General features: G+C 41.9%; 1 protein-coding gene and 1 non-coding gene across 2 annotated transcripts in view; one reads left to right on the forward strand and one right to left on the reverse strand.

Moving 5' to 3' along the window:
• Window positions 1–3,855: 3,855 nt before the first annotated feature.
• The window catches only part of LOC135114023 (uncharacterized), a 48,671-nt gene continuing 34,973 nt past the window's right edge, over window positions 3,856–17,553 (reverse strand). The window contains exon 2 of the mRNA XM_064029642.1: window positions 3,856–6,155. Coding sequence (XP_063885712.1) covers window positions 6,032–6,155 — 124 coding nt within the window. The 3' untranslated portion in view covers window positions 3,856–6,031. The remainder of the gene's footprint in view (window positions 6,156–17,553) is intronic.
• Window positions 6,498–6,570, forward strand: Trnaf-gaa (transfer RNA phenylalanine (anticodon GAA)). The gene has a single exon. It is a non-coding gene; the product is annotated as a tRNA-Phe (tRNA).

Genomic DNA, 17,553 nt, shown 5'->3' on the forward strand with positions numbered 1-17,553 from the left:
CTTCACCACAAGCTCTTTACTTTACAAGATCCTGCCATGATAATAGTGTCAGTAATGATAATGATAACAATGTTAGTGTTAATAACAGTACAACAACAACAACAACAAGAGCAGCAGGAGTAGCAGTAGTAGTAGTAGTAGCAGCAGGTCGCGATAGTACTGCAGCAACAGGTGGCCTATTGATCGAGTCTCCCACACACTCCCAGGTATATTTGGCAAGCCCGCGAGTACATCAGCTCCTCTATTGTTGGCAGCAGCGGGTAAGCCTCACGCCGCCGCTGCTGCTGCTGCCGGGCTGGGTGAGGCTGAGTCGTGATGAGCCTTTGTGAGCCGCTCGAGAGGCACACGGATAAAAATTGTAGCTTTTTTGAATATGTAAACGAGTACGAGTATACTTGTGCAGCGGGAAGCGTTTGAGTCTTGTAAATAACAGTACTTTATCATTTTATTTATTATTTTCACGGATATACACTACAACATGGAACACACACACACACTCTCTCTCTCTCTCTCTCTCTCTCTCTCTCTCTCTCTCTCTCTCTCTCTCTCTCTCTCTCTCTCTCTCTCCCCGTCGTTGCGTTCGTATGGATAGATTTTGTTGCATAGGCTTTACTTTAATTATTCCTTCCTTCGTACTATGACAACTTTATCCGTGTCACAAAAAAAAAAAAAAAAACCCACATTTTGCCTTCGACGGTGACTGTAGCGGAGAGGTCTTGGGGGCAGCACGGTCCTTCACGAGAGCGTTATTCAGAGTTGCATCGGCATTACATCCCGGCGCTAAAGACTAAAAACATTAAAAAAATTCCATGATGGGCAGTCACTTTAGATAGCGTAGAGAGAAAGTAAGGTCACGCTGACAACTTCATCAAACCATAGGACGGGAGTTCGGTTTTGGACGGCACTTCGTTATATTTTGTTCACTTTGTCCTGATCACTTTTCTATAGTTTTCTGGGTTAATTGTTTTTAAGTGTTAAATAATTGTCTATCTTCCTTCTTTTATGGTTGTAGTGGGTCTATAGTTTTTTGTTGTTGTTGTTGTTATTTTTAGGACGCTACGTATAGTAAGATAGGAAACTGGTGTATATTTAAAGTAAATCAGGTGAGAGGCGTGATTTGATGAAAACTGGTATGTGAAATAATACATAGCATTCTCTCGCCTATTTCCGCCTAATACTGAGACCAGCGAACGTTAGGTGTGCCCTTGGTGACGGCTGCTCCTCGCGTGGGGTCCTCTCGTTTGGCGGAATGACGTATTTTTTGCTACGTTATTTTCTCTAATTTGGAAGTGTTTGACCAGTTTTTTTTCCTGCTTGATTGAACGTTCATGCCGCTCGACAGACACGCAACCGTAATTATGAGACTCAAACTAAACGAGAAAAATGTTGCAGCGATGTAATGTAATGCTGTGTGTGTGTGTGTGTGTGTGTGTGCGTGTGTGTGTGTGTGTGTGTGTTCCAGAAAACACAACCATTAGCACCAACAACATAATTATAATTAATCGCCTTAGCAAGGACATACGCTGTTGTTGTAGTAGTAGTAGTAGTAGTAGTTGTTGTTGTTGTTGTTATTGTTGTTATTGTTGTTGTTGGTGGTGGTGGTGGTAGTGGTAGTGGCGTTTATTACTACTGCTACTATTACCACCACTACTACTACTACTACTACTACTACTACTGCTATTATTACTATTATTATTATCATTATCATCATCATTACTAATGTTATTGCTATTTTTATGGCTGAAAAAGGAGAAACGCAGCTCATATGCAGTAAATTTGAAGTTTTGCTTGAAATATGAGAATGAGAAGCAAGGCCAACCATAATTTATTTCATTAACACGCATGAAGACCACAGAGAGAGAGAGAGAGAGAGAGAGAGAGAGAGAGAGAGAGAGAGAGAGAGAGAGAGAGAGAGAGAGAGAGAGAGAGAGACTTCTTCAGCCTATTGCCACTTATCACACTGTATACCTTCCTTTCTTACCGCAAAACTTTCCATGTCTTTTGACTGGCGGACGAAATTCCCCTTAATGACACGTGTAATGACTACTTAAAAATATAAAAGTAAAAAATCCGGTCGTTCCTTCCTCCTCATTTAATTTGCACGACTTTCCTCACTCAAAACCACTCGCTCCGTCTTATCTTTTCTCTTTGCGGTCGCTTGCTGAGGGCCGAGGGCTGAGGGCATCTCGCTAAGGAATATTGATGGCTCTGAGAGACACGGGGGCATGAATAAGAAGAGATTGCAAGGGTTTTAGTGAGATGGAAGAAAACGGAATGGTGGCTTCTTCTTGTCCAGGAATATTGATGGAGTGTAAAGGAGACAAGAATAAAAAAAAGAGAAAAGAAAAAAAAAGTTGAGAGTTTTAGGACGAGTATTTAAGAAGGCGAAAGAAAACGGGAATGGTCTTCTCGGTTCTTGCCACTTAACGTTTTCATAAAGGTGTCACTATGAGCGAAGTTTTGGGGGAACTTTGCTCCTTCCTCCTCCTCTTGTCAGTTTTGAGGCTCATCACACCGCGGAGCTTAATACCAAGACTTGTTGTTGTTGTTGTTGTTGTTGTTGTTGTTGCCGCTGCTGGTGTTGTTGTTGTTGTTGTTGTTGTTGTTGTTGTTGTTGTTGTTGTTGTTGCTGCTGCTGCTGCTGTTTTTCTTTCTTTAATCTATGATATAATTTGTTTTCTTTTTTATTTGTTTTTCTTTTTCTTTTTCTTTCTTTCCTTCTCACTTTTTTTTTATTTCTTTCTCCCTTGCTTTCTTTTGTTAATTTTTTTATGTATACATGTATGTACGTACAGATTATATGTATGTACTCGTATGTACGTCATGTATTAGTTGATTGTTCTATTAATTCTCTCTCTCTCTCTTTCTCTCTCTCTCTTTGTTTATTCATTTTATTTATTTCGTAACCAAGACACAAGCTCTCAACATCTCATCGTGTCGTTGGTGCGGTGTCCTTAACTCACTCAATACCAACACGAATCACTTAACTGCTGCATGAATAGCTAGAATTATGCCCTTCCGCTGATGTACCGCTATCGTGAAGACTTAGAGAGAGAGAGAGAGAGAGAGAGAGAGAGAGAGAGAGAGAGAGGAAATACACACCTTTAACTTGTATTTGTTTCGTCTTCTGGTGGTGGCACGCTAAAAAGACTCTCTTACGTCTCGGATTTACAAGGCTGAAACGTAACATGACAGAGCCAGCCACGTGCCAAGGACATTTTTTTTTTAGGAACCTGTACTGTCAGACGGTGAAGAAAAAAAACTACTTAATGATGTCTGTCTGTCTCACTACTACTACCGGCTTCTTTACACACAAACACACACACACAAACACACACACAGTCTTTCCAAGGAGAGAAATGATACGACACACGATACATTTTTTTTTACATTGTTTATAAATTACACGTATAGTTAAGACTAGACACTTAAAATAATCTGGCTCTGAAACACATACATACAAGCTGGTTGAGGAGGAGGAGGAGGAGGAGGAAGAGGAACAAATACAAGAAACAAATGTGAGAGAGAGAGTAAGGAGGCTGGCAACAAGAGGCAAGAAGGATGAGAAGGGATGAGAAGCTTAGCATATGAGGATCGGGATGCGTAAGGGAAGACTGATTGAAAGTACAGGAGGCAAGGGAAGGTGTAAGAGTGTCATGGGCTGTGTGAAGGGGAGGCGTAATGGGGAAGGGGATAAAGGTTGTGTATCAGTGGTGCTCAGGGCTCAGGATAAAGGGTTTGGAGGCATTTGGGTAGAAAGTTTACGATGTACCGGTCTGGGGGAGTTAAGATTAGCATAAGTACATGTTAGAGAATTATGTTCTGTCCTCATTGTAGAGAGAGAGAGAGAGAGAGAGAGAGAGAGAGAGAGAGAGAGAGAGAGAGAGAGAGAGAGAGAGAGAGAGAGAGAGAGAGAGAGAGAGAGAGAGAGAGAGAGAGAGAGAGATTATAATATTTTTCTTCATAATAATAATCGTAGTAATGCTTGGACATACAAAACATAACTCCTATAAACATGATTCCTTTTTGAGTTGCACAGTATTTACATCTCTGTCGTGTGTGAGCGTTGCCGACAAAGGCGCAGCGGTGTCCAGGTGGGCGCATTTTCACGAAGTCCTGCTGGTGTGGAAATGTTAACAGGGCTTGGTGAAAATGGTTCCAGGGCAGCACGGGAGTTACTAGCAAGTCACAGAGGCGTACGTTGTGTGCGGTAACAAACACATGAAGTTATATATATAAAAAGAAAGGGTACGACATGTAAAACTATATAGTACATAATAAGTCGGTGAATAAAAAATAATAAAGGTGGGATTTATTCACAGTTAGGCGGTGAATAGTGAAAAAAGGTATTTCTTCACCATAACCCACAAAAAAAAAAAAAAAAAACTAAATTGAGATTTTATTGTAATCGTAACGTCATTATATTCGTATTTGTTCAATTTTTTCCTTCTTATTGACACGGTCCACGTTATTAATACATTTAAAGTTCTATAACGTCAACCTTATGAGAAATAAATATAAATGTCTCTTCTATGCACATAATTTAAAGACTACTTCTAATTTAAGAGTAATTTAGGAGCTGTAGAATAATAATAATGCTTAGAAAACCCATGAGTTGTAGAGACAATCAACGGATTCTCTGAGTATAAAAAAAGTTACTGTTTATAATGTACTCCTAAAAAAAAAAAAAATAATAATATATAGGGTTGTACTTCAGTGCCATATTATTGTTATTATTTTCTGCCTCTGAGTAAGACTTTCCTATATTAAGTATCTTTCCAATAACAATAAAGAAAATATCTCATTGTCTCATGCAGTAATGGGAACTGTTTTGGAAGTGAGTGAGGGAGGGAGGGAGGAAGGGAGGGGAGGAAGGGTAAGTATAAAGAGCACGTAGGTAGGGAGGGAGGGAGAGAGGAAAATTTCTCCATATCAAGACTGAACCACAAATCTCCATAAGGCACGTGTTTTTTTTCCCTCCCTGTTCAGTCTTGAAGGGAAAAAGAAGTAAAAGCAGCAGAGAGAGAGAGAGAGAGAGAGAGAAAATGAAGATCTGCCCGTGCTTCATAAATTTGTGAACCAGGGACTTATGAAGCACTGAGATCATGGCAAGAGGCACAGTCATAGTGTTTCGTAAATTTTTTCATAGTGTTTCGAAGCATCGCCACGGTGGGATCGGGGAGTGGTTCATATCTCTATATTCTTAATTTTTATTTTCATTTTATCTTATTTTTGAATGAGTTTTGTGTTTCTGTAAGGGGAAGGTGGAGGAGCAGGATTGAAAGTTGGCTGTGTGACCTTCCCGTTATACTAAAACTTCTTCCAGTGTTTCAGATAAGCTTGTTTAAAGGGAGGAGGAGGAGGAGGAGGAGGAGGAGGAGGAGGATGAAAAGGGGAGTGATGTTGACGGAGTGAGTGTGACACATGAGAGGAGGGAGGAAGAGAGATGAGAAGGGGTTGGGTGTGAAGAATGAATACATCCTGCTGTCGTCGAATTCGGTAGGAATGAAGAGCTTTAATCAGTCAGCCTGTCAGTCACTTAGTCAGTCAGTCAGTAACTCGAATTCTAGATCCGATTAGTTCTTACGTAATGTATATCTTTTTTTTTTTTAGTATTTTTTTCCATATAGTACGGTCATGGCTTGTCGGGGTTCCTACACAGGCACTTCATCCACTTCATTCCTTGTAATACTGTGATCACGTCAGTTGTGGTCAGGTCAGTCAGTCGGCTTGCGCATGCCCACTCGTGTCCCGGCGCAGCGGATGGATGGATGGATGGATGGCAGGTCCTTCGCGCCTCACTACAAACAGTCTGCTGCGGGAGACGTCACACCCGGCACACCTTGAACTTGCCGTGCGCCAGTGACATCTCCCGGAAGGCTGTGGATTCCTCCCAAGTGGTGTCCCGCAGGGGCTTGATGCACTCGTCGTCATCAGCGGTGGTGTTCAACTCCCATTGGGTGGAGATCACTTCTCCCTTGGAGTCCCGCGTCTCCCACTGGCCAACGGGGGGCAGCGCAGCCTCATTTAGTCACCACGCCTCCTCCAGGTTGATCTTGGGGCTGTGGTTGCCGTCCTTGTTGGAGTTCTTCTTGGCGTTGTTCGCGGCCTGCTGGCGTCGACTGGTGCAGCTCATTATCGCCAGGATCAACACTCTGCAACACAAGGACAGCGTTAGACACTTTGAATAAACACTCAATACACACTCAGTCAACACTATGCAGAATATGACTGACATCTCAAGCAAATATTTTTAATGCATAAGTGAACAGGGAGACTCGGTAGCGAAAGTCAACGGGAGCGGACGTGCGTGCGTTAAGATGTTTACAATTCGAGGAACAGATATCAGTGGTGAATGATCTGTTGTCCTCGTCTAAAAAAGGCAGGAAATAGAGTAGGTTTAAAATCTGTCCTTCATACATTTTTTTTTTAAGACTACTATTTAATCTTACAGCTCTTAGTTAAAAAAAAAAAAAAAACCCACTAAGTATGTAACGGCCTAGATAGCTCAGTTGGGAGAGCGTTAGACTGAAGATCTAAAGGTCCCCGGTTCAATCCCGGGTCTGGGCACTTCTTTTTCCTTATCGTATTTGCTGCCTCCTCCACTTCCAGGACCGCGTGTGAGGCTGGCGTGATGTTCATTAGGGCTGGACTCGAATAGTACTGTGGTCGCAACCCCTCCTGCACCGTAATCAGCAATGGAAAATCAATTCCTGCAATCGGCAATCTTTTGTCTTTTGTTTCGTAAGATGTCTGTAGCCCGTGACCGATTGGCAAAATAAATAAAGTAACACCAAATAAATTATATGAAGGATATTTAAGTGCATAACAATGACATCCGGATGGTGGATAACAAGCAGATTCCTGAGCTTACAGTTTTAAAGCCTGTTTCGTGCGCATGTTGAATTACACCCAAAGCGAATACTAATGGTCTGCTTTCAAGTATTACTACAACGTGACAGTAGCATTAGACGGCCTTATAGCTCAGACGGATAGTATTTCAGGAGGTCTCTCGTATCCTTTCGTTGAGTAATTCAAGTGATATCCCTCGTCTCTCATGGAAGGATTGAGGCATGTAATGAATCTGACCAACACGTGTACAGGTGGTGACAGTTGTGGCAATGGTGTGAAAAGAGTTCGTAAAAAAATATAGATTTATGGTGGAAATAAGTGGAAAATATATTGATAATTTTTGAAAATGAAGAGAATTTATATCACTAAAATATATTTCCTTCTGTTTTCCTTTCCTCTTGTCCTTGATGTGAAAAAAAAGTCCCCCTGTCTGATGGGAAACAGATTTCGTGAAGTGAGACCATGAAAGTTTGGATTTTGTCATTCGAACTACCTCATTAGTGAACCCTTTTCCTGCCTGCCCCTCCTCGTATTTTTCTTTCACTTTTTTTTATACTTCATTCTACATCTATCCTTTACTTTCCTTTTACTTTATTTCATTTACTTCACCGAGTTAATACCTCACTCCTTTCCCAAATTTCTGTCTTTTTCGTTCTTCACCCCTCACTCTCTCTTCTTCATTCTTTCTCTCGGACTTTTCTGCCTCCTTTCCCTCTTAATTTTTATCTTTTCCTCAGTCTTCCTATTTTCCTATCTCTTTTCTTTCCTTTCTTTTCTCATCTCTATCTCCTTTACTATTCTTGCATCCCTTCTCCTCCTCTCTTCCCAGCTTTCCGTTCCATCATCTTATCTTCTCATCCCATCGCCCTTACTTACTCGTAGCCCGTTTTCTTTTATCTCGTCCCTTCCTCCCTCCCTGTCACCGTCCGTCCCCTCCCAGACTGTGACCTGTTCCATCCTCTTGTCTGTTATTCGTGGATGTCTTAGTTCTGCATCGCGGTTTTCATTGTTGTCCATCCGTTTCATGTATATCATCCATTTGATCAACTTTCCTTTCTTGTTCGATCTTTCTTTTGTGAGTCTATTTGCCCCTGTCTGTATTTGTTTCTTGGTGTGCCTGTGTGTCTGTGCTGGTTGTGGTACCTCCGCAGGCAAATGGTATTTCAATTATCGTTTTACCTTTCAGGATTTATAAATGGGCAAACTGTGAGTGAGTTATGACTGTACGTACAAATAGATGTTGGTTAATGAACTGATTGAATGTTGGATTGATTGACTGATTGACTGATTAACTGATTGATGGATGAAAGGCGATGCATAAAACATTTGTGGTCGGTAATGAAGTAACGTTGAGGGAGAGTTGTAGTCAAGTTTTACTCTTATTATTATTATTATTATTATTATTATTATTATTATTATTATTGTTGTTGTTGTTGTTGTCAAAATGATATCTTCCATAAGTGCTTCGTGAAGGCTTTCCTCTTCACTTTTTTTAATTTAAAGCTGCAGTGTAATCTAAATTCATCCAAGTGTCTTATGAAGTTTATCAAATATGTCGTTCAATTAGTCATGCACACTTATCCTTGTGTATCTTTCCCTCCTCCCTGTCTGTCTGTCTGTCTGTCTGTCTGTCTGTCTGTCTGTCTCTCTCTCAGACAGTTCTGATGGCCCTGAAGTGAGTCGTGGGGAAATCAAAGGCAGCATCATGCACACATTAATTCCTATAATAACTTCAACACAGAGACTTGAAGGACGCAGCAACTCAGGCAACAAGTCATTTACTCTCGTTACTTGAAGCATCAACTTACGAGTATGTAATTAGTTAATATTCAGCTTATGGCTCATGCTTTTAGAGAATTTGATGCTTAAATATAATTCTTAGTATTTTGATCTGTTTGTTATTTATATTTTTGATGCAAAGAGAAAAAATAAATATACCATCTGATGCTATGAAGAAATTGTTAAATGAGACTGATGGTAAAATATAACTGCATAAATAACTTCACCTCAGTTTGTCTTGAAAGAAAACGAGGCAGGGAAAAGAAAACGTGCATTGTTTACTGAAGGAATATGAAGAGGAAGAAAACGCTAAGCAATCAGCTGTTCAACAAGTCATTACGTAGGCGAAAGAAGGAAATAATTTTATATCTGAAATAAGAAAGGGGGAATTATACCAGTTCACCTTTAAATTTCCAGTAAAAAAAGATGATAAAGAGAACGTAAAAATAACTAATACATTATATAAAAACCCCACTCACAGAGACATTACACATATTGTCCCTATTTTCAACCCTTTATAAATCCTTTTCAATTACCCCTTTTTTTTTTTATTTAGCAATGATTAATCTTTGTTTTACCTTTCTTATTTATTATTTTTTTTTTATCCATCCAACTATTTTGATTTTCTTTACTTTGATTCACACAAATTTATCTTCGTTTGTCCCTTTATTTACGCTCTTTTTATTAAACCTTTTCGCATCCTCGGTGAAGGTAAAAATTCTCCCAAACTGAATGAAATGAAGAGAAATGGAGACTCATATTAGTGGCTGCGAGAGTGGAGGAGGCGGGGAGAAAATTTGGCCATGTGGTATGTGTACTCCGTAATGTGATGGGACGTGGAGTGGTGAGTGGAAGAATGATGGTGGAGGTAATGGGATCCAGCCTCGTATAGGTGGAGGTAATGGGGTGTGTGGTGAAGTGTGGTGAGGAGTGTGATGGTAAGTGGTGTGGAAATTATAAGAGTTACGAGTGGTTGTGTGATGAATGTAGTACTCCAGATTATTGTTAATGTATGAATGCCTGTTTCTGTCTGCCATGTCCCATCTCTCCTCTCGCTTACGAAACCAAAGAGGAACGGAAGGAGGGTGGAGGAGGAAGAGAAGCTTAAAAAGGGGTTAGTTAGAAAGGAGGAAACAGCAAAATATATGAGGAAATGAAGGAGGTGACCCTTAAAAAAAAAAAAATAGACAAACAAACTAAAGGAGGGGAGGAGAACCTGATGAAAAAAAAAGAAAAGTAAAAAATGAACAGTACATAGAAGCAGGAAGAGAGGAAAAGAACGAGGTGAAGGAAGAGAAAGAGGTCACAGGTGAGGAAGAAAATAGTCCCTCTCCTCCTCTTCCTCCTCCTCACCTCCTCCTCCTCATCCTTTTTTCCTCGTGCTTCAAGCAGAGGGCCGCGAGGCTTTCCTGCGTTACCAAGTCTTGGATGATGGCATCACGATTTTTTTGCCGAAAGATAAGAGGGAAATGCGCTTTATAGGGAGACTTTGGGGCGTCTTTGTGCCGGGATGACATTAAGAATTTTCCAAGGGGAATACGGCGAAACAGGAAGAACATGAGGAGGAGGATGAGGAGGAGGAGGAGGAGAAGGAGAAGGAGGATGAGGAAGAGCAAGAAGACAGGATAAATTCTAATGGAGAAAGATGAGAAATTTTGAAGGAGGAGGAGGAGGAAGAGGAGGAAGAGAATAAGGAAAGGAGGGATGATGATGATGATGATGATGATGATGAAAAGGAGGAGTAGTAGGAGGAAGAGAAAGATGAGAGGAAGGAAAAGGAAGAATAAGAGGAAGAAGAGGAGCAGCAGCAGCAGCAGTAGCAGGGTCAAAGGAGGAAGACAAAAGCAATAGGTAAGAGCGAGTAATGTCTTTGTATAATTCCTTACGTATTAAAGAAATGAAAGAGGAACACCACATACGAACTCTCTCGACTGTCATACTACCAAAAAAAAAAAAAGAAAGAAAGAAAGAAAGAAAACAACTAAAAGAAATTCACAACACTTTTCCTTTCCCTCAAAACACTCACAAAAAAAAAAACCTATTACAGTATTTTAACGGAGGCAGGCGAACCATTGCAGAAAAAAAGAAAGAAAAGAGTAAACATGAATTGCAAATGAAAAAAAAAAACACGAACACAGAATTACCACAGTTAGATTACGTATGCAGTGACATGATTAATGACCAGTTTGTAATGCACTCTGATCTAATTACCATCACCCATTCACTCGCGTCCCTTCATCCGCGTCCATTAATTTATCCACACTCAGTAATGCCCCACCCCGGCCGTCTGCTGGCTGCGAGTGAGTGTGATCATTCCCTTACCGTGCATGACGCTGAGTGAAGCTTGTTATTCATTGAAAGGAAACTGTGAAATGCAAGTCACTGTGCTAATGAAGTGCAACACACACACACACACACACACACACACACACACACACACAATCACATCACATCACACGTACTTCAGTAAATCATCATCGTGTGTGTGTGTGTGTGTGTGTGTGTGTGTGTGTGTGTGTGCGCGCTTGCTAACAGACTGAGAGATGGATAGACAGACAGGCAGACAGGCAGGCAGACAGACAGACAGTGAAGGGAATTGTTGCTAAGCGCGAACCACCCCCCCCATCTCAACACACACACACACACACACACACACACACACACACACACACACACACACACACACACACACACACACACACACACACACACAGAAAGCAGATATTAAATGCAGCCGTACAAACATCCCTAAATGATATACGATCTCTTGAAGCAAAATGAGAGGGAAGGAGGAACCACAAGGAGATAACTCATTTCTCTCTCTCTCTCTCTCTCTCTCTCTCTCTCTCTCTCTCTCTCTCTCTCTCTCTCTCTCTCTCTCTCTCTCATCCTGTTTTTTTTGTGTTGGGTTGATGAGGAAGAGTGTGGCGTTGTTTAGAGAGAGAGAGAGAGAGAGAGAGAGAGAGAGAGAGAGAGAGAGAGAGAGAGAGAGAGAGAGAGAGAGAGAGAGATTTGTTAAGAAGGTTCAATGTACTCAAGTATTGCGTTGACGGAAGATGAGAGTGTGAAAGATGAGGTGTGACTAGGGCAGGAGGAGGAGGAGGAGGAGGAGGAGGAGAAAGAAGAGTAGTAAGAATACTCTTTAGAATAAGATGCGAGAAGGATGCTGAGAAGAAGAGAAGCTTTGTCTTAATTAATCTGTGAGTGTGTGTGTGTGTGTGTGTGGTGGTGTGGTGTGTGTGTGTAGATGTTCCTGTTCATGAAAAAGGAGAGGTGTGGATTAGGTACGGCAAGTGGCGGAGAAAAAGAGGTAATGAGATGAGAAGGGATGAACGGGAGAGTGGAAAAGGAGATATGGTCGTGATTAAAAACAAACACGAGAAAATGTTTGGTAAAGGACACAGGAGAAGGAGAAGCAGAGAGAGAGAGAGAGAGAGAGAGAGAGTTGTGTAAGAGGATGGATTGCTTAGATTTTGGGAGTGTCTTCAGCATCAGGGCCAGGAGACATGTTATTGAAAGTACAAATATGAGAATGACGTGTCTGTCTAAGATTTTGTTTACTGCACTTTATACTCGATTGTGGGTTTAAATTACTACTACTACTACTACTACTACTACTACTACTACTACTACTACTACTACTACTACTACTACTACTACTACTACTACTACTACTACTACTACTACCACCACAGACGTAAAGTTCATCATCCACTACACCCATAAAATTGAAGTACGAAAAAAAAGAAAAGAAAAGGGAAAAAGATGAAAGGGATCCGCCGTAATGCGCAAACGAAATGAATTAAGGGGAAGCGGCCGGGTTGATAGACTTAATTTGCGTGAAAAGCGTTAATTGGCATGCCACGTGAGAGGATGGAGGTTGTGGCGGTGCTGGTGGCGGACGGCTATGTAGGTGACACTTGGGAGGATGAAAGCGATGGACGTGACGAAGGAAGCTGGTGGGAATGAACCAAAGGGTTGTAATGGTGACGGATTCAGTGGACATCTAGAAGTGGATGAGATGATAACTGTACATAGTGGAAGATGTGTGTGGTGGAGAGAGGTAAAAGAGGACGAGTGTGATGAAAATGATTTGAGGTGAGAGAAGGTATAAAAATGTGCAGAAAGAAGAGAAATAGAAGTTTTTATTGTGTTTAGGGATAAAAAGAAGACAGAGAGAGGTTGGAAGATGTGAGAGAGGGTGGAAGATGTGTGTGTGTGGTGGAGGGACGTAAGACAGAACGAGTGTGAGGAAAATAATTTGAGCTGAGAGAAGGTAAAACAATGTACCGAAGGAAGAAGAGGAAAGAAAGTTTTAAATGTTTTTAGGGAAGGATGAACAAATAGTGAGGTTGGGCGGATCAGAAGAAAAAATAGAGTTAGGTAAGATAAAAAGAATAAATAAAAGGAAGTACATGGAAAGAAGAACCATTGGGAGAAGAGAACAAGTGAGAAGAGAATAATGAGAATATGACTTTGTGGATAATTAATACAAGAAGAGTGGATAGGGAGAAATAGATGAGAGAAACGTAGATAAAGAGAAACACACTGCAAGAAGAATCATTACGAGAAAGAAAAAAAAATGAAAAGAAACAGAATGACAGTGTACTTTGTGGATAGGTAATCTAACCAAGTGGATGAGGAAGTATGGATAAGAGAGTACAGGGGGGACGGGGTGTTGATGTGTTGATGGATGGTGAGTGCTATTTCTGGGAGGAGTTAGGGAGATAGGAGGTAACAGTGGAAGGAAATACTGGACATGATAGCGGTGGTGAAAGATGAAGAAAGGAAATTGGACGTAAAGGTCAGTGGTGGTGGTGGTGGTGGTGAGTGAAGGAGTGATGTGGGTGGGCGGGTGGACAAGAGCGGGTGTGAATGGAAGAGATGGACTGTGCATGACATTTATCGAATTGGGTTACTCTCTCTCTCTCTCTCTCTCTCTCTCTCTCTCTCTCTCTCTCTCTCTCTCTCTCTCTCTCTCTCTCTCTTTGTGCTTCATGTGTGTGTTCGTGTTGTGTTTTTTTTTGTGTGTGCTTGTGTTTGCTGATTTAAAGTGTGTGTGTGTATGTGTGTGTGTGTGTGTGTGTGTGTGTGTTTATTTGATACTATCGAGGGGTGATGTACTCAGCAATAACTCCCATGATGTAGTAGAGGGGTGTAGGGGAGCGCGGTAATAAACACACATACATAAGAGCACACTCATAGATAGATGTATGTATAAATGAAAGGATAGATAGATAAATGGATAGAGAGAGAGAGAGAGAGAGAGAGAGAGAGAGAGAGAGAGAGAGAGAGAGAGAGAGAGAGAGAGAGAGAGAGAGAGGGGGGGGGGGGATTGCATTCATAAGTGGACTAAATAACTTCATTGGCAATTAATCACCCTGTTGCGCCACCACGTCTCTCTCTCTCTCTCTGTGTGTGTGTGTGTGTGTGTGTGTGTGTGTGTGTGTGTGTGTGTGTGTGTGTGTGTGTGTGTGTGGGGCAGCTGGTTGTGGGGGTAACGCAAAACAGGACAGTGGGCGTGGGGTGCTCATCACCACCACCACCACCACCACCACCACCACCACGACCACCACCACCAACAGATGTTCCGCCCATAACCACCAGTATTCCTGTCACACACACACACACACACACACACACACACACACACACACACACACACACACACACACACAGGACAGGCATACATTTGTCACCACCCGGACACTGTACTTCCTGTGTCAACCTCACACGGACCGCACAAACTTACCGCAATACCCAACTGCGTGTGTCCTCACCTACAAAACCATTAAGAGAGATTGTATGACGCCCTACCACTGCCACCCTCACTTTAAAACAACACCTAGTAAACCTCCTCTATCCTCCTATCCTATCCTCTCCTATAGATGCACCAGAAGGCTTTTATACTGTGTCATGTGTCGTATCCATAGAGACACTAACGAAGCTGCCTTGGATCTTGGTGTCCTGTTTTCAGACCCATCTCTGCTACAGGTGGTTGCCGAAGATTTATTAGCGAAGCGTGCTGTGTCCTCGTGACGGGTTTGTGGTGCGTGACCGGCAGCAGCAGCGGGAAAGGAGGAGGAGGAGGAGGAAAAATAAGGAGAGGAAAAGAGGAAGGAGGAAGACGAGGAATAATGCCAAATGGAGGAAGATGACATTAAATCAGAGAAAAGGAGGGCTGGAAAACGAAGAGGGCTGAGTGGTTCTGGGAAGAGGAGGAGGAAGAGGAGGAGGTGGCGAGCACAAAGAATAAGGAAAAGAGGAATGGAAGGAGAGCAAGGAGAAAATGGAGGAGGAGGAGGAGGAGGAGGAGGAGGAGGAGAATCACTAGGGAAGAAGGAGAGAAAGAAATATAGAGAAAGAGAAGAAAGTAAGGAAAGAAAAACAGGACAAGGAAATAACAATGTCAATGACGAAAAGTGGAACAAAAAGAAATATATATGAGTAAACAAAAATACTTCACTCGCTCCACAGAATAAAAAAAAATATATATATATATGTATACACTCGTATATATAAACTCGAGGCAAAAGGGAAAGAGAAAGTCCATTATGGAGAGGAAACACGACACACTGAGGAAAACCAAGAGAATGAGCAAGATGAAAGACGGAAATAGAGGAAGAAGTAAAAAGAACTGGAACTGTTTTTATTTCGCTATATTTTCTTTTGCTTTTGTCATTTCGTTTGAGAGAAGAAAAGAAATATACAGAACTGAAATGCATGGACTGACACACAATTACACACACACACACAAACACGAGACAGGATACGTACGTTACCCTTCCCTTGTAGTAAACGAGGCAGGAGAGAGGAAAGAGGAGGGAAGGAGAGGAATGAGAGGGAAAATGGAGTAAGAAAAGGGAGGAAAAGGAAGCCACTTGGGACTGCTTCACACTGTAGGCCCACTCATGTTACACGTCCCTCCACCCACGTCCCTCCCTCCCCATGTCAGCCTCGTACACGCTCCTCCCACGTCACTTCCACGCACACCCTTGCTCCTGCCCCGTGTCCTTGCCATCCTTCTGTTTTACATCTCTCTCTCTCTCTCTCTCTCTCTCTCTCTCTCTCTCTCTCTCTCTCTCTCTCTTAAACACAGATAAGTCTATTTTTATTGGTACAAATACTTTATTTTTTGTTTAACTTTCATTCAGATGCAAAATGGACATAATCTTATTAGCTGTGAATGTTTTATACAAGTTTTATATTTCCTTTAATCTTGTCAGGCTGTTATTGTTTTGTATATTTTTGAATTTAGATTTATTTTATATTATTCCAATTTGATCTGCGTCGTACACCCAAATGAGTAACAACTGTATTGCCTGTGATTATATCCGTAGACTTTTATTTCATTTTGTTTGACTTTATTTTACTTTATCGAACTTCACTGTAATTTCCACTGTATGTAAAATGTAAAAGAAAAACAAGCTTTAGTGTAAATTAATCTATTTGAATTTGAACTCCCCCTTCTCCCTCTCTCTCTCTCTCTCTCTCTCTCTCTCTCTCTCTCTCTCTCTCTCTCTCTCTCTCTCTCTCTCTCTCTCTCTCTCATTGAGCATTATAGAAGTATTTATTGACTTTTTTTTTATTCATCTGTTCACTGCAAGGTTTGATCAATGCCTGTGCTCTCTTATGCCTAATAATGGTAATTTTTATCTATTCGTAACTCACTAGTTTCCTTTTCTTCTTCCTCCCTTCTTCCCACGACTCTGCAGTTTCCGAGAGAGAGAGAGAGAGAGAGAGAGAGAGAGAGAGAGAGAGAGAGGAGTATCAGATCACTTTGTTAACAACTTCCATTTTGGGTGTGGAATGTTTTTTTCGTGTTTTTTTTTTGTTGTTGTCATAATGAAGCGCCGTAAATTTCTCTCAATCTTTCATCTTCCTTCTTGGTCCGCGGATGGCGTGCGTGGATGAGAATGGAAAGGAACGCAAATGGGGAAGCAATATTCGTAGACCTGTTGGCTTTAAACAAGGCTGTGATAAACGACATGCTACCCACTGCGTATCTAATCTGAAGCGAGTTACGCGGCTGTGTGGGAAGAAGGAGAAACATTTGATGATCTCCTTCTCGTTATTATGACACGGACGTAAATAAAGGCAATAAATAACGAGAAAAAAATCGTGAAGGTATCTGCCATGTTTACTTCGGCGGTTATAGGCTCGAGGGTTAGCCAAGGGACGAGTTTACGCCGCGTGTTCTCGACGAGGGAGGAAGTGTATACAGTGTACTTGACGTGCCTTCGGATCTGCCTCCCTCCTCCACTGCTCTCAGCTTCTCTCTTCGTCTCGAGGCTTCGGCGCGCCAGACGAAGGCACGGGAAACACTGGGAAGCGTAAACATTCAATAAACATCCAACCGCGAGGCCCGTCATTAGCAACCTGCCTTGTTTGTGGCCTGTTGTTGTTGTTGTTGTTGGTGGTGGTGGTAGTGGTGGTGGTTGGTATAAGTGTTTATGATTGACAGGTAAACATGAGCTATATTTTGATTTATTGTTTATTTATTTTCTTTTTAAGCATTTCAAGGTTATATTTTAGTATTGGGTACGATCTTCTTATACCGGCGTTCCACCCCCTCCCGACACACACACACACACACAGACACACACACACGCACCTGTACTCCTAGTGTTGTTCCAGGTGTCACAGCTTCAATAATCAATCACATGCTTGACAGCCACTTCAAATCGCTCCTCTCATATTGACTTCCTTCAGCAGCCTCTTCCACTTTCCTCTTCTCTTCCTCTTCCCTGTTCGAAAATCCTTCCCCGCATCCTCTTTCACTTCCCTCTGTTTCTTTCCTAGCTCTGCTCCCCTCCCTGTTCCTTCTCCCTTCGTCTTCCCCTCAGTCCCCTCTCTTGCCCATCCTCTTCCCTCCCTCTACCCTGCTCTCTCCCTCTCTCCTCTTCTCGCCTCTTCACTCCC

The sequence above is a fragment of the Scylla paramamosain genome, chromosome 27, assembly GCF_035594125.1.
Source record: "Scylla paramamosain isolate STU-SP2022 chromosome 27, ASM3559412v1, whole genome shotgun sequence".
Taxonomy (NCBI): Eukaryota; Metazoa; Arthropoda; class Malacostraca; order Decapoda; family Portunidae; genus Scylla; species Scylla paramamosain.